At 45.8% G+C, this 16,104-nt stretch overlaps 1 protein-coding gene and 1 pseudogene across 2 annotated transcripts; both read right to left on the bottom strand.

Moving 5' to 3' along the window:
- Nucleotides 1-1,860: 1,860 nt before the first annotated feature.
- Nucleotides 1,861-6,468, bottom strand: LOC136542186 (uncharacterized). 2 transcript variants are annotated; one of them, XM_066534505.1, is made up of 9 exons: nucleotides 6,079-6,468; nucleotides 5,180-5,313; nucleotides 4,906-5,058; nucleotides 4,709-4,820; nucleotides 3,787-4,120; nucleotides 3,421-3,634; nucleotides 3,200-3,289; nucleotides 2,739-2,994; nucleotides 1,861-2,580 (listed from the first exon to the last, which is right to left on the bottom strand). In XM_066534505.1, exons 1-9 carry the CDS (start codon nucleotides 6,332-6,334, stop codon nucleotides 2,348-2,350), a joined length of 1,782 nt encoding a protein of 593 aa, XP_066390602.1. In that variant the 5' UTR covers nucleotides 6,335-6,468; the 3' UTR covers nucleotides 1,861-2,347. The 2 variants fall into 2 exon arrangements, with proteins under 2 accessions (XP_066390602.1, XP_066390603.1); XM_066534506.1 differs by lacking the exon at nucleotides 6,079-6,468 and having other exon boundaries at nucleotides 5,167-5,311.
- A 308-nt stretch (nucleotides 6,469-6,776) lies between these two features.
- On the bottom strand, nucleotides 6,777-9,403 carry LOC136542187 (pentatricopeptide repeat-containing protein At4g01400, mitochondrial-like; annotated as a pseudogene).
- Between the last annotated feature and the right edge of the window lie 6,701 nt (nucleotides 9,404-16,104).

Here is a 16,104-nt window from a genome sequence, read left to right as displayed (position 1 = left end):
ACGGAGAATGCACCCCCTGCCGAGGCCTTCCGTGGAGGGCCTCGCGCAAGGCGGAGATCGTGTTCCCTGCCGAGGCCTCCCGTGGAGAGCCTCGCTTGAGGTGGAGATTGCATCAGGACGCCGAGACCTCTTGCGTGAGGCTCAAGGCGAGGCGGAGGGCCTGGTGGGCTTGGACATAGCGGGTGAGGGGCCCACGGCTTACCTTCTAGCTTTATTTTTTGATGGGACTTTAGCGACCCCTTTGATGTTCGCTCGGGGTACCCCGTTCTAAGGTACCCGATAGAGTCAATCAGGTACTTGAGGATATGTTGAGGGCTTGTGCCATTTCTTGTCCTGAAAAGTGGGACGAATGCTTGACTCTAGCTGAGTTTTCTTATAATAATAGCTATCAAGAAAGCATTCGTATGACATCTTTTGAAGCTCTGTATGGTAAGAAATGTATAACACCTCTTAACATGGTTGAGGTGGGTGATCGTGGATATTTTGGGTCTGGTTTTATCAAAAAAGCTCGAGAGCAAGTCAGTATTATTCAAAGCCATTTGAAGGCAGCTCAAAGTCGTCAGAAAACTTATGCAAACAAACGAAGAAGGCCCTTGCAATTTGAAGTTGGTGATCATATGTATCTCAAGGTATCTCCCATGAGAGGTGTACATCGATTTGGTGTCCGTGGGAAGCTAGCCCCTCGCTATGCTGGACCATACAAGGTTTTGGCCTAGTGTGGTTCTGCTGCCTACTGTATCCAGCTCTCGGATATTTTGTCAACAGTACATAATGTATTCCATGTTTCCTAGTTAAAGAAATGTTTGTGGGTCCTTGATGAAGCGGTGGAAGTGGAAGGACTTCCCCTCTAGCCCGACTTGTCTTATATTGAGCATCCTGTTAAGATCTTGGACAAAAAAGAAAGAGTGACTAGAAACAGTGTGGTGAATTTTTACAAAGTTCAATGGCAAAATCACTCGAAGGACGAAGCAACGTGGGAGCAAGAAAGTTATATCTTGAAGCATTATCCCCATATTCATTTTAGTTAACCGAGATAATGGTTTAAATCAGAATTTATTTCTTCTCTTTTTCCACACTAGGCACATGAAATCTCAGGATGAGATTTTGTTTAAGGGGGTAGATTTGTAACACTCTCAATGTTACACTGTAAATCATTTATTAAAATATGTCATGAGCATCATGTTTATATGTTAATGCATATAATAAAGAGTGTAGATCAATTTCCGTAACTCAAAACGTTCAATGGAAACGTGAAATGAAAGTTAATTCCATAGTCATGTTATATCACTTAGGGTTTAAAACCAATTTTTATTAAGCAAAAATGCTATAGAACATGTATGTGATACTTGAATAAAGTTTGAAGTACAAACTTTGTAGATGACAATGAAATACATGCGGTCGAAAAATGATATTACTAGCTAAGATTTCCAATAGCTTAGAAATGCAAATTGAAATAGAGTTCAACTCAGAACTTAGAAAATTTCTTGAACTTTGGAATGGGTAGACATTGCTTTGTTCCTCAATTTTTGTAGAAAAATTTAGTTAAAAAGTAGAGTAGTGTCATGGCCTGTTGTAATAGCCGAATGTACCCTCTAAAGTATGGTGAAGAAGGTTTGGGTGTTTGGCCAACCGATTAGTTGTTTTGGACGCTTTAAAAAGCGTGCATGGCACGTCCTTGGTTGGTTTCCTCACGTAGGCGCGGTCACCGCGTCCCTGAGCCATGACGTCGACATGCCGGCTACCCACACGCTCGACTGGCCACTATGGCCGATAGCCCTGGCACGTGGCTGCCCCACCTCACTGCCACGCTACTACCCCACCGCTAGCTCCCAACCATGCGCCGTCACATCGTCATGCCAACAGGAACATGGAAATGTATGGGACAGCTGCATGCATAAATCTATTAGCTCCACAAATTGATATGATGACAGTTGCAACAGCTATGTAAGGTTGATGTGCATCAACACAGATACTAACTCCATCCCAAAAAACTTGACGTTTTAGTTTTGTCCTAAGTCAAACTATCTTAAGTTTGACCAAGTTTATGTAAAACAATATTTATATTTATATTAGTATCATTAGTTTCATCATGGAACATATTTTTTATAGTGTGCCTATTTGATGTCATAAATTCTAGCAATTTTCTCTATAAATTTGGTCAAACTTTAAATAGTTTGACTTTGGATAAAACTAAAACTTCAAGTTTTTTGGGATGGAGGAAGTAATTAATATTACCAAACCAAAAAAGTTCAATTTGTAGGGCATATTATTATCAATTCATTTGTAGTCAACAAAACCATGAAAATGTTTGAGACAGACAAGCATAAACCTATTACTCAGGAAATTACTATGATAAAACATTGATTCTTAGCTCTGTAATAAAACCACGGTATGCCTGAGCTTTCAGTAAAACATGTAAATAAGAAAGCATAATTAAAAATAGGATACAGAAGATCGGTTGCCTTACTTCACTCAGTGGGACGAAGGAGTAACTTGGAACAACTGAACCAGCTGAGTTTAAAAGAACCAGAGATTTTGCAAGAGAAGGCCATAAACCAGCAGCAATAGCACAGATATAACCTGAGAATGTTTGAGAAAGAGAATGACTTCATCAAGATTGTGTTCTGAATAGGGTTGCACATCAACTTAGCACAGATATAACTTCATTAACGTTGCGCTGTGCAAAAAAAATGTATTCCCATCATCTGTATAGAAAATTTTAAATATAATTCATGTACCTCCAATAGAGTTGCCAAGAAGATGAACAGGCTCCCTCACAATATCGACAATAAAGTCTCTCAGTAGTTCTGACCAGAAAAGTTCTGAATAGTTGACATTTGGTTTCTCTGATTTACCAAAGCCAACAAGAGTAATTGCCCAAACTCGGTGGCCCATATCAGCAATCTTGTCTATATTGTCACGAAAATGCTCCAGGAAAGCTCCAAAACCATGCACAAGAAGAACAGCTGGACCTTCATTGCCAAGAAAGGTGTACTGCAGAGGGGGGTTGAAATTAGGAATTTGTGGTAAGCAACATAAATAAAGTTGTGTACATAGATAAATTTAGACAAACATCCACAACATGTATACAGTAAAGAATGGTTGAAATAATGAAATAAGGAATTTGCACTAACCGGCATAAATAAAGTTGTGTTTATAGTGATTTTAAATGCATAACCGCAGAAAGTAAGAAGACAACCTGTACAAGATAACCCTTCCATCTCCAAATTCTTATAGGATATTTCCCCTCGACACATACTTGGGATTTTGATGCCAAGAGCCAATACCACTGTCATGTAACAAATAGATTGTTAAGAGGCAAAAGAAAGTGGTGCTTGGTTTGCTTAACAAATGAGCCCAATAGAGAAGGAAAAGGTATGACATTGAAAACAAGATAGGAAAGATATAAAATAAAAATACCTCCATCGAACATATAGCATCAACTGCTGCTGTCACTGTAGGTGTTGAGTACCCAAATGGTGATAGAAAACCTGCATTGCGATCTTTTTCATATTGAATAGTCTCCATGTAAGCTTTCCTCCTAGATATGACTCCAAGCTGAATTGCAGGACCAAATAAGATGTAGAATGAAGCACCATATCTGGTTTCAGCTAAGCGCACTTTATCATGCAGCCTGGATAAAGAGTTAAATCGGGTCAGATATGAAAACTCACTAAGAATTCATATAATACATTAATACCAATGACTCCATTACATGAATAAAATGAAAGACAAAGTCCCTGGTGAGAATTTAATTGAAGGACAAAATTAGTTGGTGATACATACTCTTGCCAACTAGCATTTCCTGTGCCTTCCAGGTATTTTAGGTAAGCAGACAAAGCATCCAAAGTAATATCTGTTCCACCCCTAACTTCCAGTGAGTTTTCTGATGCAAACATTGAGTTTATAATCCTCTTTCTTGATGAACCAGAATCCATGGTGATATCCTCTATGTTTTCTCCATTGCTGGTGCTTAATGTAGCATTACTTTTGATCTTCCTTTGACTGATTGTCTTTTTAAGAATAGATATTGCAGACATGCTCTTGAGAGGAGCCCAATTATCCTCTGGTGCTATGTCTTTCAGGAAACATTTTAATTCTTCCAGAGTGGGTAGAGGACCTGAATAGGAAATTATTATAGAGTAGCTAAGTGGGGACACAAAAATGTCCAAAGAAATGGGTAAAATAGCAGAGTGAAATACATCAACATCTTTAAACTTGTCCAGAGATGCCATGTAAGTCCTGGAACTATTGATTTGCAGTTTCACATCCCTGAACTTGCTAACATCCAAGGTCCAAACCCTCATAACCAGTGTTAATCAGCTTACTTGACATCCCTTCAGACCTGCTTCTGGGCTTATAAGATTTGCAGTTTCTGTGGGTGGAGCTTTTACAAAAGCTGGTTTCTTAGAAAAGCTCCTCCAGACCTGCTTCTGGGCTTATCAGATTTTATAGTAGTAAAGCCAGATTTTGCAGGCTTGTGGCTTCTCCAGAAGCTCCTCAGAAGCAGGCTACTTGTTTCATCTTCTGGCTTCTGAGAAGCCAAAGCCACAGAAGCTCAAACAGACAGGGCCGTAGTAAGTTCATAGTCATGGAACTGGAAATTAATAGTTCGGGGACAAAGATGACACCCTTGAACAAGTTTAGTGACCACTGGTACATTTGACTCAATAACATATAATGCAGAAAGAATAGAATTAAAGTGCACCTGTGTCTAACTCCAAATTTAGAGCAGGCAAAGTTGCCGCAGCAAGAGGTGTGGCCAATGGTATTTTTTTCTTTAAAAATTCGTCATGTGATGTCGATACTGCTGCCAAATTCTAGTATAATGAGTACTTCAGCTATCAGCATGTCATATATATTTAAGTTAATAGAGGATAAAAGGAGAGGTTGTAATTAAATTACCTTATAGTCATACAATGGGGCACTCCAAGCCACTATCTTGGGAGGGCTTCCCCATGAGAATGGCCCATTAGATAAAGATGATTCAACATTCGCCAGAACATCACGCATTCTATATTCAACTTCTTCTTCTGTAAAAATGAGACCTGCTTGTACCTGTTATGCTCCACCAGTGCATGCAACATTGCAACCAGAAGATACTTATGTTAGATAGCTAGATGCGAACCTACATGTAAACTCTTAAGCTCAATGCTCAATATAAACCTTGCATAGTGACCTCATTCACAAGCTTCAGCACGACATCTTCAGCGTTTCCCAGGCCTATGAGCAAATCAGAATCTTGAGATTTCAACGCCATCTTAAGATCTTTCAGAGCAAATAGCAGTAGTTCCAGCATTTTATCTGAATAGCCTGCAAGTGATGGGGGGAAATTATATAGATGCTTAGTTCAGTGATGCTACTAATTTTAACAGTGTGGAACTAGGGCTGGTAACCAACAAGTCATTAACAATTAACAAACCCATCCTAATTCTGCCAAACAAACTATAGGAAAAATAGCAAACAAATGAGTTTAAGATGTCCTATAAAAGATGGACACAGTTGCTGTGCAGTCTGTAGTATGCTGCAACTTAGACAATTGCACTACCAACCATCAAAACCAAATCCAACAGCACCGAAAAAAAAAATGTAGCAAATCACTGTGCCCCACCTGGTAAAAGTCATTGTCACGATCCTAGTGTAGCAGGAAATCTAGAACAATAGGCTGAGATTGCATGCAGTCTTAACTTGTGATCTTAGCACTTCTGATCCGGGATTTTGGTGACAATACTTCTCTCAAGAAGCAGCAATTACAATGCAGTCCAAGACAGAAATGGTTTCAATATCTAATAGCTTTTGATGCAAAGCAGCACATGTTTAATGCCACTAAACTTCACGGTAGCAGAAGTAGCGAGTTCCACAGTGATGGCAGACAGCCCGGACTATTACTTCGAGTTAGCAATGGACACTATGCATGCTCAGTGTTCAACTTCGGCTTTGGCACCACGCTGGACGCACGAGAGACAGGTACAGAAGCAGCACGGACACAAAGCCCATCACACCGCGCGCACTATTCACAAATCCCACACCCCAACAGTCAACCGGATCGGACGTCTAGCACCAACACAAGCAACATACCGGCGAGGATGCGTCGGTCAAAGACGTAGAGCGGCACAACGGGGCGCCGCGGCTCCGAGACGGCGGCGGCGAGGCCCGGGTGGTCGTCGATGCGGAGGTCATGCTTAAACCACACCACCGCGGCCGTGCCCCCGTCCCTCACGGGGGTGGCGGCATTGGAGACGACGATCCGGCCCTGGCATCGGTTGCGCAGGATCGGACGGCGGTGGGGCGGGGCTGGGAGAAGCGGCCCGAAACGGAGCGCGAACAGAGCCATGGGAGGGGCTGCGCGGAGGCGTCAGCGGTAGCAGCAGCAGCAGCCATAGGCGGGGAAGAGCGGGGATAAGAAGGGCGGGGCTAGGGCGCGCCCATGGCGAAATTGTGGCGGAGGGCGGCTGCTCGGAGTCGTGCGTGAATTTTCTGTGGCGGAGGACGGCGGCCACTTTGGCCAGTGCAGCGGTGGGGCTCCGCAGCCGCAACCGTAGGTCCGCAGCAGAGACCAGGAGGGAGGGAACGCGCAACAGAACAGGAAGCGCAGGTCGTCTGGTCCGCACTCCGCCGCAGCAGAGGCCAGTGGGGTCGCGGGGAAGAAAACGTCCGTATGTGGTTGCGAAACCACTGCATATTCAGAAATCAGAATCGCGGTGAAGAAAACGTCCCGTATCCGTGTCGCTGAACCACACATACATTGGCCTGTTTTACTGGAATCGGGAATCTTCAGGAAACAGTTAAATTCCCCCGTTGCAAAGAGCTACGCCCTGTTCGTTTGGGCTGATAGGAGAGCAGCGAATCTGTACTGCGCCTCCCATTCACAGGATTTGAACCAAAAATGAAATGCAAGAATCACCCAGCAGTCCAGCTATCATTTGCAGTAGTTCCGGTGGGTACTATCAATAATGTGGAGAGAACCCATTCTTCAGTTATATAGCGAACTGACAGTCTGTATATTTCGGAAATTGAATAGAAGCGTGTTTAACACAGAGGATACCATCAACTGAGATCAATTGAAGTTACAAATTTGCATTCTGCTCTCCTTGAGCCACTGTAATTTACCCCATAACCATACTATTATTTACCACAAGCAACCATGCTTGATTCAGCAAATTATCGTTATGGAAGCAACTTGCAATAGCTTCCTCCAGGGTCCGCGCAGAGCAGGATCCCCGGTGCTTGCCAACATCTCTTTCCTGAAGCCTGAACTCTATATACAACCTATAAAGTACTCACGACTGCTTAGTAACGGTAATTTTGACATAAAAAAAATATTATTCATGTAATGCCCACCCCTCCTCATAAAAGTATTATCTCCGTCCCAAAAGTTAATGCAATCCTAGTTCAGCTATGTTGACAAATAGAGATTTCCGGCTGATAAGGTTTTGTCTCTCATGGAAACCATGTAGTTCCTTTCTCATAATAAGATAAAAGACTTCACTTCAGAAAATCAAACAGCAGCTGGAGTCCTGCCCCTAAGTTCTCTTTCTTGAGCACTAACTGGATGTATTGTCATTATGTTAGCTCCATGGATGCTGATCCTTCTCTGAGTCCCTAACGCCAAAACCACACTGGGTATAAGAAGATTAGGCATAGATATATTAGGACAATATATGGATGCTGCTGCACTTAATGCGAAAGAGCATGAACACTGCAGTAAAAGAAAGAAACGGAAAATGGTAGGCTTGCTCCAAAATCTTATCTTCACAATTTAATGTTTGAACAGATCCAGCTAAATGTTTCAACTACCAAGCTATTAAAAGCGCCAAAAAAAAAAACAGTTCGAGAAATTGACTTTGATGGAAGTATAGGAATGTACTAGAACCCAGGGACACTAGCAACAGGCTTGGCTGTGCTACTATGATTCATATTATGATTTATCAGGAGATGGCTTACCTTACTGAAACTAACCAGCAAGACAAACCAGATAATGCTCCTAATACTCCACTAGAGGCGCTTTAGCAAGAAAATTGGTCATGCTATCCAGTTTCTGCCATATCTCCTGCTATTTTCTTGAAGAACTGTTCCTTTGTATCCAACAGATATTAAAGATCAATAGTTTGTTTTGCATCAGTCAAGTGACATCACTTAAGGTACTGCTAGAGATCGTGTTTGAACCACACTGCCATCCCACCATCTGCAACAATTCTGCCTCAATACAATCCTTATCAGTACAAACACACCTGATCAGTGAACTCCAGCTCTCAACATGCGGAACCACTCCAAGATCAAGCATCCAGCTCATAATTTGTGCAGCCTCTTCTACTTTCCCAACTGTACAGCAACCCTTGATAACTGAATGAAACACTGAGAAATGTGGAACAAGCCCTTTACCAACCATGTCCGCCAGGTAAGCCTCCGCCTTATCGTATAATCCGCTTACGCACAGCCCATTCACCACTGTGGCATATGTCACTGCATTCGGTGTACATCCGCTCTCCACCATATCACCAACAACCTTGCAGGCATCCAGTGGCCGTCCCTCGCGGCACATCCCGACAATGACCGTGTTGTAACTTGTAATGCACAATGTCAGGGGAGACTCCACGGCCTCGCATGAGACAGAGCAGGCGGTATGCCTCTCGGAGCTGCTTCTTGCGGCAGAGAGCGTTCAGCACGGTGGTGTACGCCAGTGGATCGGCAGGGATGCCCCTGTGCAGCATTTCGTCGAGCAGTGTAGCCGCGGTTCGGACCTGGGCCTTGCAGCAGAGTGATTGCGTAAGGATGCGGTAGGTGTCGGCATTGGGGCATACATGGAGCGAGCGGAGGCGGTGGAAGAGTGAGAGTGACACGGCGACGTGGCCGGATCGAGCCGCGGCGTCGATTAGCAGGTTGTGGGAGGCGAGGACGAGCGGAGCGGGGAGAGGTAGCCGCGAGGAGACGAGGCGGAGGAGGTGAAGCGCAGACGGGAAGTGGGACGGGGTGGAGGATAGGGCGCCGAGGAGGCGGAGGAGGAGCTGCGGGTGGAGCGGCAAAGGGCTGGGCCCCGAGACGAAGAGGGAGTTGAAGGTGGAGAGAAAGAGCTGAGGCGGCCGGCGGAGGTGGAGCACCGAGAGGAGAAGTGGGAGCAGGAGGTGCGGGGACGGGAGGCGGCGGAGGAGCGCGAGCGCGTGGGGTAGGTGGTCGCGGCGGCGGGCGAGGCGGAGCAGGAGGGAGTGGAGCGTGGCAGGGTGCGGCGTGGTGGTCGGGGAGGTGACGGTGACGAGCTCCAGCGCGAGGAGCGGATCCTGCTGCGACGTCACCAGCTTGTGCAGCCGCGCCGGCGATATCGCCGGCGGCGATGGGAGCATCGGCGCGGCTGTAATGGCGGCGTGGGCTAGCAGTGGGCTACAGGCCTACAGGCTACAGCCTACAGGCGCCGCGAGATGGAACGGAGCGAAGGAAAGATCAGTTTTTCTGATGACTAGTGGCATTATGGACTGGACTGAAAAGTGGGCCAAGATTTGTGTTCTGCTCTTTGATTTCGGGCCGATGACCGCTCACTGTTTGCGCCTTCAAACGGATGCAACTGTATCGCGATATTGGGCTTCGTATAGGCGGGCCGTGATTGGTTCAAGCAGATTTGCTTCGCCTTCTCACTTTCTCATTGCTCTCGCAGTCATCCTGTAGGTGTGCAGAAAATGCTATTGCTGCCTCAAAAAAATGTTGTTGGTGCAAGATATTTTTCGTTGATTGATCTACTCTACTCGGTAGGTAAATAAGACAATAAGCATAGAGAAGATGATCAAAGTTGTGCAAGATCACAGCTGATGTCGGTTTCTTCGGTAAGTATTTATGTCAGACTTTACTGGAGCTTAACAATAAGAACATAAGCAAAATCAGTAACTTAATGGATCTGATGCCACTCTTAAGTAGAGCCGATAATTTAACCTTAATCTAATTCAAGCAGTGGAGATCGAACTTAACCGATGCAGTCATACTTGAAATAGATAAGAGTCGATAAGTAACTTATACTAAAGTTCATAGTGGAGGTCGAACATAACCGATGCAGTCGTACAAACAAAAGTATAAGCCATGACAGTACTTACAGACAAGCCGGAGGTCGACCGGACCGATGCAACCCTGCTTGTTGAAGAACTCGCCGAGATCTACACTACTCCTACTCCTAAGGGTTGGCGTAAAGCCAAAAAAAAGTAACTTGTATTGATTGATTGGATGTCCTTTTACAATAGCCGGGGTTTAATATTTATACCCGGAGTCTAAGCACGAATCCTACTCAAGTATAACTCATTACAATCTTTGGAAAAATATTCCTAACTTAAGATAACTTAGACCCCAATCTTTCTCTTTTTGTATAGTCCGACATGTATTTCTCGACGTCAATCGTAGCTCATTGTCGTTATCTGCTGACGTCATTCGAAGAGAGCCGATTCCAACGCTCCATCTGAATCAGCTGATATCGATCCTCAATTAATCGATTCCTTGATTGACACAATCTTGGAAGCTTCGAGTTCCCGCATTCTTCTTCCCAAATTTTGGTGTAAACACCAAGTACGTCGCGAAGTGCGACATTTGTGAAAGAGTTAAGGCATACCATATGCGTACACCGAGATTTTTGCAGCCCTTGCCTATCCCTGTTTGAAAATGGGAGGAGATTTTCATGGATTTCATTATGGATCTACCCCGCACGTTCAAGGGCTATAACTCTATTTGGGTCATTGTGGATCGTCTCACTAAGACCGCTCATTTTATTCCGGTAGATACCAGGTATTCCATCAAGAAGTATGCCAAGTTGTATTTTGACCGGATCGTGATCCTGCATGGAGTTCCTCTTACTATCGTCTCTGATAGAGGGTTAGTCTTTGTCTCTCATTTTTTGGGAGCAACTCCAGGAATGTCCTGGTACTAGTCTCCTTAGAAGTTTAGCTTATCATCCACAAACTGATGGTCAGACAGAAAGAGTCTGTCGGTGTTTCGGACCGAGGGGTCCTCAACCAACCAGTGAATTTGAACTGCGTGCTCCTAATCCCGGATGGTGATGCAAAGAGACACAAGGTTTATACTGGTTCAGGCAATCGATGCCCTACGTCCAGTCTGAGAGATCGATCTTGTATTCCTTTCACCGAAATGCTTGTAGTAGGGGGTTACAAGCTAGGGGAGAGAGGGAGCTAGTCCTAGGTCTCGGCAAGGTGTCGTATGGGCCGCTTGAGACGTTGCTCTCAGGTGGTTGGGATATGCGCGTGTGTGTGTGTTACAAGGTGTTCTCCTCTTCTTCCCCTCCTCTAAGTGGCCCAAGTCCTCTCCTTTTATAGTTGAAGGGAGGACAAGGACAGTACATGTGCTGACTATACGGCATCGTGTCAACAGGGGCGGTGTGTCCAAGCCCTGTGGCCTGTTCCTGTGGTGGCATGGTCGTCGGAGTGGTCTGTCCTTGGAGCATTGGGGCGACGTGCTGGTCACGTCCGACCCTGTGCGTCATGGGAGCCCCTAGGCTGCCTCGGAGTGGGTGCGGCGGTGAACGTGCAAGCCGCTGTAGACGGACTGTATGTGAGGCCAAGGCTTGGTCGGTGCCGAGGCTGCACCGCAGTGGGGGGGGTCTCGGTGGGCACAAACCCCGAGATAGCCAAGACCTTGGTGCACAGTGCCGAGGCCCCGAGTGGGCGGCTGATCTGATGCGCCGGCTTGGAGGCGGTGATGACCCGGGCCAAGTTGTCTGTGCGATGTTGTTTTTGAGGCGGGAATCGTGGGACACAGTGTAGTGTGGGCGCTGATCGTGGGCATAGCGTCATAACACAGTGGCCGATAATCCCCGCCGTGCCCTGTCCTAGCCGGTATGGCGCTGATGCGACCTCGGGTCCCGTCGGCCATTCTGTGGTATCGAGCCATCGTCCGGCTGAGATTGCGGGAGTGGTTGAAGTATTAATGAGACATGATGCGCTGTCGGGAGGGTCGGTCGAGGCAGGGGGCGACGGGCTGTGGACGAATCGGCCTCGAATAACATGAAGAATGAGGCCTCGCGTGAGACAGAGATCGGACTCCTTGCCGAGGCCTTCCGCGAGAGGCCTCGCGCGATACGGAGAATGCACCCCCTGCCGAGGCCTTCCGTGGAGGGCCTCGCGCAAGGCGGAGATCGTGTTCCCTGCCGAGGCCTCCCGTGGAGAGCCTCGCTTGAGGTGGAGATTGCATCAGGACGCCGAGACCTCTTGCGTGAGGCTCAAGGCGAGGCGGAGGGCCTGGTGGGCTTGGACATAGCGGGTGAGGGGCCCACGGCTTACCTTCTAGCTTTATTTTTTGATGGGACTTTAGCGACCCCTTTGATGTTCGCTCGGGGTACCCCGTTCTAAGGTACCCGATAGAGTCAATCAGGTACTTGAGGATATGTTGAGGGCTTGTGCCATTTCTTGTCCTGAAAAGTGGGACGAATGCTTGACTCTAGCTGAGTTTTCTTATAATAATAGCTATCAAGAAAGCATTCGTATGACATCTTTTGAAGCTCTGTATGGTAAGAAATGTATAACACCTCTTAACATGGTTGAGGTGGGTGATCGTGGATATTTTGGGTCTGGTTTTATCAAAAAAGCTCGAGAGCAAGTCAGTATTATTCAAAGCCATTTGAAGGCAGCTCAAAGTCGTCAGAAAACTTATGCAAACAAACGAAGAAGGCCCTTGCAATTTGAAGTTGGTGATCATATGTATCTCAAGGTATCTCCCATGAGAGGTGTACATCGATTTGGTGTCCGTGGGAAGCTAGCCCCTCGCTATGCTGGACCATACAAGGTTTTGGCCTAGTGTGGTTCTGCTGCCTACTGTATCCAGCTCTCGGATATTTTGTCAACAGTACATAATGTATTCCATGTTTCCTAGTTAAAGAAATGTTTGTGGGTCCTTGATGAAGCGGTGGAAGTGGAAGGACTTCCCCTCTAGCCCGACTTGTCTTATATTGAGCATCCTGTTAAGATCTTGGACAAAAAAGAAAGAGTGACTAGAAACAGTGTGGTGAATTTTTACAAAGTTCAATGGCAAAATCACTCGAAGGACGAAGCAACGTGGGAGCAAGAAAGTTATATCTTGAAGCATTATCCCCATATTCATTTTAGTTAACCGAGATAATGGTTTAAATCAGAATTTATTTCTTCTCTTTTTCCACACTAGGCACATGAAATCTCAGGATGAGATTTTGTTTAAGGGGGTAGATTTGTAACACTCTCAATGTTACACTGTAAATCATTTATTAAAATATGTCATGAGCATCATGTTTATATGTTAATGCATATAATAAAGAGTGTAGATCAATTTCCGTAACTCAAAACGTTCAATGGAAACGTGAAATGAAAGTTAATTCCATAGTCATGTTATATCACTTAGGGTTTAAAACCAATTTTTATTAAGCAAAAATGCTATAGAACATGTATGTGATACTTGAATAAAGTTTGAAGTACAAACTTTGTAGATGACAATGAAATACATGCGGTCGAAAAATGATATTACTAGCTAAGATTTCCAATAGCTTAGAAATGCAAATTGAAATAGAGTTCAACTCAGAACTTAGAAAATTTCTTGAACTTTGGAATGGGTAGACATTGCTTTGTTCCTCAATTTTTGTAGAAAAATTTAGTTAAAAAGTAGAGTAGTGTCATGGCCTGTTGTAATAGCCGAATGTACCCTCTAAAGTATGGTGAAGAAGGTTTGGGTGTTTGGCCAACCGATTAGTTGTTTTGGACGCTTTAAAAAGCGTGCATGGCACGTCCTTGGTTGGTTTCCTCACGTAGGCGCGGTCACCGCGTCCCTGAGCCATGACGTCGACATGCCGGCTACCCACACGCTCGACTGGCCACTATGGCCGATAGCCCTGGCACGTGGCTGCCCCACCTCACTGCCACGCTACTACCCCACCGCTAGCTCCCAACCATGCGCCGTCACATCGTCATTGCCCTGCCCCGTCCCACGTTGCACTGCCATCGCGTCTACCACTATCGCCTCGTGTCATGATGCTACCGCTGCCATCGTGTCACTCCTGTACACGTGTTGCATCACACTGCCCCTCCCTGGCCTAGTTGGGTGTCGTCTGCATGTGGCCATGCACGCCGCCGTCTCTTTGCCATTTATGGCACTGTGGTCGCGCAGGCCACGCCGGTCGGGCACGCACGCCCATCGACTAGTGCCGACATGTGGGCCACCTAGTCCTACCGCTCGCATCCTACCAAGGCGTGGACGAGCCAAACCCACTACCGCGCCCATCTCTCCCTCCCTCTCTTTCCACCATCGTCGTGTCGCATCGCGGTGAAGCCAGAGAGCGAGTGTCGGTGCGGGACCCACGGGATATCCCGCAAGGAAGGGAGAAGAACTAGCCTAACTAGGATTTTCCCCTGTAATCTTAGTAGTAGTATTATTCTATAATCGTACTAGGAACTCTCATTGTAAACTGACTAGGACTCTGACCTCCTGACTGTATAAAGGAGGGCATGGCTCCTTGGATCGGGAGTTCAGAGAACAATTGTACAACACAACACTTTACGATCAATCCAACGCAAAGGCTAATGCCAACTGGACATAGGGCTATTACTTGATCAAAGATCGAGGGTCCGAACTAGGATAAATCGACTGTCTTTTGCGTTAACCGTCGAGTTTTGCATACGCTGAAGCCCGAACATACTACCCTGAGGACCCCCGTGGCAGGCTATCGGTGGTCAAACATCGACAGCTGGCGCACCAGGTAGGGGCTTTCGACGACTTTACATCCGAGAGCTCGATGGACCTCGACAACATGATCTTCTCAATAGGATCAACCTTCATCTTTAGTTCATAGATCTGTGAGGCAGGCGACGACGGCAAGCTCCAAGGCCGTCTCCTTGAGGATTTAGATCATCATCAGGACTTTTCCATTTCGGCGACAACGATAGATTAGCTTGCTGGAAGATTCACGCAGCTCGTAATGTCCAATCCAACTCGGATTCCATGACTTCACGCATCTGATTCAAACTCAAGTTCCGCTTCTGAGATGAAGTCTTATCCGAGTTCTTTCAAAAAACCGAGTTCTTTTCTGACAAAGCTCCGGAACATGACGTCAACCTATCAAGAATACTACTCGGAGTACACTCAGAGAACTTCAAAGAGGCTGGGTCCTCTTCCGTTCAGACTCCACAACATGGCAACATCTTATCAGACATGGCCCGAAGGATCCACCTATCCCGTGCTTAGAATGCCACTGAAGGGAGCCCAGGAAGGTCTCGTTTTAACTATAATATCTCAAGACTACATCGTTCATTGGCCGGATACCGTTCCTGAGGATGACGTCACCCAACTAGTCGACGATACGACAATATCAACTCTACCCTACCAAGAAGGAGACTCGATATGTGACCTTGAAACCTCTACTGAAGTTATCAATAGCTCTGACAGTATGGAAATCAACGACGATGACAGAACAACTCATGCTAGAGAAGTATTCATGATTCACCATCCTCGATCACCATTGATCCCCCTAGAAGTACCCGATGTTAGGTCTTCAGATGAATCCAAATCCAACATATCACCATTTATCCATGGGCACGATGGTGAGACTGAGAGTCAGAGGCAAGCGAGAGAAAGAAAGAACAAATTGAAACAAGGATGTCAACACCGTGCTAAGCAGCGAAAGGACACTTGGATCAAATATGAGTCAGATCTAACCGAGTACAACAGAAGAAAATTAGAGCAAGAGGTCGAAGAAGGACGAACAGCGAATACACCCTATGATAAGATCCGAGAAGCACTAGAAAAACTCAGGACGACTTCATATCCCAATGAAAAACAAGAACAGCTTTGGGACTTCCTCCGATCAATAATCCTAAGGACGCATGACAGAAGGGCCCGCTCAAGACTACCAGACAGGTCAACATCTCATGAACAGAAAGATCAAAATCAAAGGAAGTCCGCCTTCAAGAGACTCGGACCAAGCAGAAGTCACAACGGAGAAAGTAGAAGAAATCATAATAAAAAAGACCAGGTCAAACAAACAAGGAAAGCCAGAAGTGAGGCACCCACAAGGATAGCTATGCAGAACTACTCTCACCAAGACAACAGTTAGCAAGAAGGGGGCGCTAAATCAGAATACATAGAAGCCAGAACACACGATAG

This window comes from Miscanthus floridulus, chromosome 3 (assembly GCF_019320115.1).
Source record: "Miscanthus floridulus cultivar M001 chromosome 3, ASM1932011v1, whole genome shotgun sequence".
Taxonomy (NCBI): Eukaryota; Viridiplantae; Streptophyta; class Magnoliopsida; order Poales; family Poaceae; genus Miscanthus; species Miscanthus floridulus.
The sequence above is the reverse complement of the archived record's forward strand: the minus strand, read 5'-3'. Positions and strand labels throughout refer to the sequence as shown.

What these genes read in the sequence shown, in the direction of transcription:
- LOC136542186 (XM_066534505.1), bottom strand. Translation starts at nt 6,334, where the DNA reads ATGGCTCTGTTCGCGCTCCGTTTCGGGCCGCTTCTCCCAGCCCCGCCC. An exon ending in CCCCATTGTATGACTATAAG is followed by an intron (nt 4,821 to 4,905) that starts GTAATTTAATTA and finishes TCATTATACTAG; the next exon opens with AATTTGGCAGCAGTATCGAC. An exon ending in AAATTTGGAGTTAGACACAG is followed by an intron (nt 4,121 to 4,708) that starts GTGCACTTTAAT and finishes TTTCCTATTCAG; the next exon opens with GTCCTCTACCCACTCTGGAA.